Source organism: Neoarius graeffei, chromosome 15 (assembly GCF_027579695.1).
Source record: "Neoarius graeffei isolate fNeoGra1 chromosome 15, fNeoGra1.pri, whole genome shotgun sequence".
Lineage (NCBI taxonomy): Eukaryota > Metazoa > Chordata > Actinopteri > Siluriformes > Ariidae > Neoarius > Neoarius graeffei.
The window spans coordinates 58,931,036-58,937,701 of NC_083583.1; the positions used below are offsets into that span (position 1 = coordinate 58,931,036).

At 42.2% G+C, this 6,666-nt stretch overlaps 1 protein-coding gene across 1 annotated transcript; it reads left to right on the forward strand.

The window, feature by feature from the left end:
* The first annotated feature begins 239 nt into the window (after nt 1–239).
* On the forward strand, nt 240–4,425 carry c15h6orf120 (chromosome 15 C6orf120 homolog). The gene is made up of 2 exons (XM_060940602.1): nt 240–376; nt 3,362–4,425. The coding sequence occupies exon 2, from the start codon at nt 3,401–3,403 to the stop codon at nt 3,959–3,961; it is 561 nt and encodes a 186-aa protein (XP_060796585.1). The 5' UTR covers nt 240–376; nt 3,362–3,400; the 3' UTR covers nt 3,962–4,425.
* The last annotated feature ends 2,241 nt before the right edge of the window (nt 4,426–6,666 follow it).

Consider the following 6,666-nt stretch of genomic DNA (forward strand, 5'->3'; position numbering starts at 1 on the left):
CTCCCGGTAGCTTGGATTACAGGCACGCGCCACCGCGCCCGGCAAGAGCAGTGCAGAGCTGAGCAGCATTTCAACACAAACCTGCTCTGAGCTACAGCCCTCTAGTGGGCACAATAGGAATTACACCGACTTTACTTTCCTGCTTGATGATATATTGTGGGGATACCTCAGAGTGAAGATAGTAATCATCTTTATTACATACCTTAGATGTGTTTAAATAATAATAATAATAATAATAATAATAATGAGGGTTGTGATGAGGAATTCACCTGGTCCGCCGGCAGGTGGCGATAAAGCACCTTTGTTTTGCCAAAGGCACGAAGAACAGACAGAATTTGAGTAGCGCTGTTAGCAGGTTACTTTTGACAATGCACTGGTGAGATATAATTCCTATACAGTCACACATTCTGAAGTTGTGAAGCATGGTATTCGTTAATAATATGTAGTTGTGTTTTTGTGAAACTGATATTAGTTGTTTATGCATATCCGGCTTGTCAGAATATACTTATTGCTAGCCAGACAGCTAGCTAAAGCTAACCCAGCTGCCGTCTCGCGCACTGTTCTAGCCAAGAGGAAGGTTTTATAATAATTAATTAAACTTTTTATTTAAGTTCACAGTGTTGTAGAGGATTATCTGGAATATAGCGAGAAGTTTCGTGTGGTGTTTGAGATCTTACAAATCACATCTTACAAATGTGTGGCAAAGCTACAAGCCTTGTTTTGTTTATATAATGCTGGTTAGCAGGTTGTTTCACTTGCTGGTTCTTGCAAAGATTTGAACTGTTTTTTTTTTTCTTTTCCTGAATGTCATGGCTTTAATCCAGACCTCACTAACACTAACTAAACCTTTAGAGTCATGTGAACTTGGACTTAATGCAGGAATTAAAAGCTCTGTGGCTTCAATATTCAGCCAAAAATATTACAGGACACACATGATATTAGAATAATATCTGAGTAGTTGGAGTCTGTGAAATTTATTTCAGAGTTAAAGGGGAACCAGACTGCAAAAAAAAAAAGTTGACTGATTTCTGAGTTAATGCTTGGGGGGGGACAGGAGTTACTGGATATTCATGCTGTAAATTCATGTATAATAATAATAATGCAGGAGACATCATCACCCAGGAAGTTAACCTTGTTGAAAGTCTAACTGAGGAAGCCTTTCGGACGAGAGGTGAAACGTTTTCAAGAATCTTCAAGCAAGTCCAGTTGCCCTTTTCAGAGGTTAACTGATGCATTTTTCTTCTCCCAGCGGCACGGTGGTGTAGTGGTTAGCGCTGTCGCCTCACAGTAAGAAGGTCTGGGTTCGAGCCCTGTGGCCGGCGAGGGCCTTTCTGTGCGGAGTTTGCATGTTCTCCCCGTGTCCGCGTGGGTTTCCTCCGGGTGCTCCGGTTTCCCCCACAGTCCAAAGACATGCAGGTTAGGTTAACTGGTGACTCTAAATTGACCGTAGGTGTGAATGTGAGTGTGAATGGTTGTCTGTGTGTCAGCCCTGTGATGACCTGGCGACTTGTCCAGGGTGTACCCCGCCTTTCGCCCGTAGTCAGCTGGGATAGGCTCCAGCTTGCCTGCGACCCTGTAGAACAGGATAAAGCGGCTAGAGATTATATGAGATTCCCCCCCGAGTTGATACCAATAACCGATCTTTGGGCCGATACAAAAATTAAATTCTCACTCACAACTTGCATTAATTGAACATAAGGTTTAATATTGGAGCATTATATATATTAAAAAACTTTGAAAAAACATATCCTGACGACAGTCGTCATCTCAAGGTGTGTGTGTGTGTGAGAGAGAGAGGGAGTGAGCAAATGAGCGAAATCCTATGACCGAGTGCATCGAGCATTGTTCAACATCAACATGTTCTTGTCTTTCATCTCACTGTAGAAGTGAATGCAGGTTCTGCGTCATTCCCACATTTCTCACAAACACTGGAAAGCATGTTTAATTCGATTTACTCGACACGTGGTATGTGTGTTTTCCTTCCAGTCCAATAGCTCTGCAGGCAGGACATGGAGGCACTATGAAATTGTTGATTGTACTCGATGCATCAAGCATATTTCAGGCAATTCAATCATGCTGTGCACTGGACACTGGGCCACACTACAGAAATGTATTTTGTGTTGTGTAGGTTTTGTTTTCTGTTTTTTTTTTTTTAATACTGTGGGTGTGTCAGATATGCCCATACATAACGAAAAAGCACAAGTCAAAGTGATGATTCTGATAATCGGAAGAATGCTAAATATCAGCTCATTACTGGTCGGACCCAATCAGTAGTGAAATATGTATTCAGTGAACGCCAAATTATCCTGAAAAGTATCAAAAGAAAACAACCATTACCCTGAAATAACAGTTTCTGGATAAATTCTGCATTGTTAGTTCTCTATATCAAAGTAAGTGTTGGTTGGAGTGATAACTGAGGGTCCTGGCCTGTATCTGTGTGATATAATTTGCTGATTGGATAATTGAATGAATAAGCAGATGTACAGGTGTTCCTAATAAAAATGCCCAGTGAGGTTATATGTATTGTTAATTAGGTTTACTGGAGCTACTACTAGTGGTGTTGTCGTCAAGACCATCTAAACCATGACCAAGACCAGAGTGTATTGAGATGGAGTCAAGACCAAGATCTGGAGGGGTTTAGACCGAGTCAAAACCAAAAAAAGACCAAGCTCTAGAGGGTTTGTAAAAAAAAAAACCCAAGATCTGGAGGGGTTTAGACCGAGTCAAAACCAGAAAAAGACCAAGTTCTGGATGGGTTTAGACCGAGTCAGGACCAGTAAAAGACCAAGATCTGGAGGAGTTGAGACTGAGTCGAAGACCAAGACCAGACTGGGGTGGGGTGACAGGTGTTAGGAACAAGAATTTCAAATTGGCGACGAGTCATGTTAATGGTTGCATTTGAAGCAGGAAGTTTTACATCCAATCACAGTAACGATGCTAAGAAAAACTGGACAATGCACTGGCAATTTAATGATATCCCTGTGGTTATGCTCTTCATCGGTCTTGAAATAAAATCCCAAGTCCTCTATATGCAAGACAGAGACAAGACCGAGTAAAAATGCAGTCGACTTTGAGACGAGCCCTTCAAAAACTGGTCTCAAAACCAAGACTGATCTCAAGTAGTACAACGCTAGCTACTGCTGTCAGCCAATTTATGGTTCTATTAAACCAGAAAAACCTTATGCACAGTAATTGGAGTATTTAAATAAAGTTAAAGTTGCTTCTTAAGTTTTTGATTTCATTATACACTTTAATTTCTTGTAAAGACAAGGACTTTTAGTGTCTGCAGTCACATTCTTAAAAAAAACCACTTTACGAGGCATATTTGTGCACAGAAACTCTTTTATTTTTATCTTTACAGGAAGGCTACAGATGTGTTTGGTGGCTGGCAGCAGTGACCATGCTGTGTTTCCATATTCCGTTCTTGCTGGTACTCCTCTCTCAGGTCCACCAATCCATCCAGGCCTCTGAGGAATTCTCAGTGCCTGATGAATGGGTCCTGCTTCATGTTGTTCAAGGTCACATCGGTGCCGGCAACTACAGCTACCTGCGCCTCAACCATGATGGACGCATCATCCTGCACATGCTCAGCCTCAAAGGCGACGCCGACCTCTACGTCTCTGACAAGACGCTGCGACCGGACTTCGATACCTATAAACTTCAGTCGGTCACCTGCGGCCACGATGTGGTTGTGGTTCCAGGTGACTTTGTTAGACCGGTGGGCATCGGGATCTATGGGCACCCCTCTCACCTGGAGAGCGAGTTTGAGATGAGGGTGTTTTATGATCAGTCCGCTTTAACCGAGGACCTGTTTCAAAAGAATTCTTATTCTCCAGAGCAGAATCATGAACAGTCCAAATACCCACAGACAGGCACTGGGGAGGAACTTGAGGAAGAGGAGCCCATCCTGTGGACCATTCTCATTGGGATCCTGAAGATAATACTTGAAATTTTGTTTTGATCATTGATGTGATTTTTGCATCTTAGAAAAGAGTAATTAAATACACGGCCAAAGTAACACAAGCACTGGAGGGAATTTTTCTTTTGGTAAACGGTTTAATTTGTATTTCAACCTAATCTTGAGGTCCCAGCTGTCTTAAAAGAAACAGAGAATACAGTCTCTACTCATGTTTTCCCTTGGCCACACGCAAATGGTAGGTTTATTGTCAGTGTACGTGATTGCTTATCTACAGTTGGTCTTTTTGGTCGTAATTCATTTTCACTTCCATCGCTAATGTATTATAGACTAATTATTTTGAATCTGCTGAGGTTCTGAGCCCTATGCAATCACCCAAATCAGCTTTTGGAAATAAATAACAACTGTGCCTTTTATCAGAGTCCTTTCCGTAAGAAATGGAGAGGCATGATATGATGCAACCATAACATTTGTAACATTTTTCAAATAAAGTCAGTCACTTGTGCAAACTGCTCTCTTCCTTTTTTTTTTTTGTATCCAGAAAATTATAGTAAACAATATATTTCAGTTTCAGAAGTGAGTAGTTTTCCAGGCTATCGTTGTGAGTACTTTATATTTACCTCCAACAATGGTTGCCATTTGTTTCACATCAATAAATTAGTGGAATCTTGAACACGTCAAATGTTTTTAATATGTTAATCCCATTCAAATGAGTCCTACTAAGTGAAGCTGTTTTGAACTTTGACTTCAAATGAGACCTTCTTTTCATGGTTCTCAAAGTGGGGACCCCTGGGATCTGTAACGCATCCTATGTGGACACTTGACCATGTATGTGCCCATTCCAAAACCATGTTGGTCCCCCTTTCCTGTTGTTATAACCTCCACTCTTCAGCGAAGGCTTTCCACTAGATTTTGGAGCGTGGCTGTGGGGGTTTGTGGTAATTCGGCTGCGAGGTCAAGCATTGATGTTGGACGAGGAGGTCTGTGGTGCAGTCAGTGTTCCAGTTCATCTCAAAGGTGGTCAGTAGGTTTGAAGTTAGGTCATTTGGAGATCTTCTGCTCCAGCCTTGGCAGATGAACCATGTGTTTAATTTAGCTTGCTTTGGGCACAGGGGCATTGTCATGCTGGAATACGTTTGGGTCTGTTAGCTCCACTGAAGGGAAAGTGTAATGCTACAGCATACAAAGAACATTCTATAATATTGGGGCAAGACTTTAGAGAAGGCCCACATATGGGTGTGATGGTCAGGTGTCCACAAACGTTTGGCTCTATAGTGTATACAGTATATTCACACTCTTATCATGTGACAGTGGTGGACATTAATATGAACTAGTACCAAGGTTGTGATGGTTATTTATAGTTAAAAGCCTAATTGACAATTAACTTACTTACTTAGGCCTACTGCCCAACCTTGGGCATAGGCCACGGACTAGATCCCTCCATCTCATGCAGTCCTCGGCCCTCTCTACCAGCTGTTCCCATGTGTAGCCGGTTGCCCTCATATCAGCATCCAGGTCCCGCCTCCATGTGTTCTTCGGTCTTCCCCTCTTCCGCTTCCCTGGGGGGTTCCAGGTGAAGGCCTCTCTTGTGATATTTGTTACTGGTTTGCGCAAGGTGTGCCCTATCCATGTCCAGCGTTTACGTAGAATGACAGTCCCTACTGATTGTTGCCTGGTGCGGTGCCACAAGTCCTCATTACTGATGGTGTTAGGCCAGTAGATTCTAAGAACTTTCCTAAGGCATGTATTTATGAAAGCTTGTATTTTCCACATTGTGCTGGCTGTTGTTCGCCATGTCTCTGCACCATACAATAGAACAGGTTTTACCATTGTGTTGAACATCCAGATTTTAGTGCTGGTAGTCAGTTCTGATGATCTCCAGACTTTATCCAACTGATGGAAAGCTGTTCTTGCCTTTCCTATCCGTGCCTTTACATCTGCATCTGTCCCACCTTGTTTGTCGATGACACTTCCTAGGTAAGTGAAATTATCCACCTCTCCTAGTGCTTCTCCTGACAAGGTGATGGGAGTATTGCAGTTTGTGTTGACCTTGAGGATCTTGCGCTTTCCACTGTGGATCTTGAGGCCTAGGGAAGCTGAACTCGCGTCTATTGAGTTGGTCTTCTCTTGCATTTGTTGCTGTGTGAGAGAGAGAAGAGCCAGATCATCTGCGAAATCCAGATCATCCAACCGTTTCCCAGCTGTCCATTTTATTCCATTGTTCTTACCGTCTGTGGATGTCTTCATACTCCAATCTATGGCCAGAAGAAACAAGAATGGGGACAGCAGGCATCCTTGCCTCACCCCCGTCCGCACTTGGAAGGCATCTGTGAGTTGTTAGCCATGGATTACCCTGCACCTCATCCCTTCATAGGAGTTCTTGATGACAATGGTGACTTTTTCAGGTATGCCATAGTGCCTCAGTAGCTTCCATAGTGACTGTCTGTCCAAACTGTCGAATGCTTTCTCATAATCAATCAATAATTGACAATTAAAAAGAAGTAGAAATAATGTTAACTGTAAAGTACCTAGAATTTTATTAAAATCAGGAAATGTTTTTAATACATCTGGATGACATTGAATAATTTAATAAGGGAATATAAAGCTTAATTTAAAATAAATAAATAAATAAATAAATGAAAAGAAATCTGTGTTGTAGTCCCTGGAAAGTAATTGACTCCAGCGCCCCTGTCCATTGGAGATACGTATAACTCAGGCGCCCAAAGCCACGCTGTTACGTCATATGTTAG

What these genes read in the sequence shown, in the direction of transcription:
- c15h6orf120 (XM_060940602.1), top strand. Translation starts at nt 3,401, where the DNA reads ATGCTGTGTTTCCATATTCCGTTCTTGCTGGTACTCCTCTCTCAGGTC.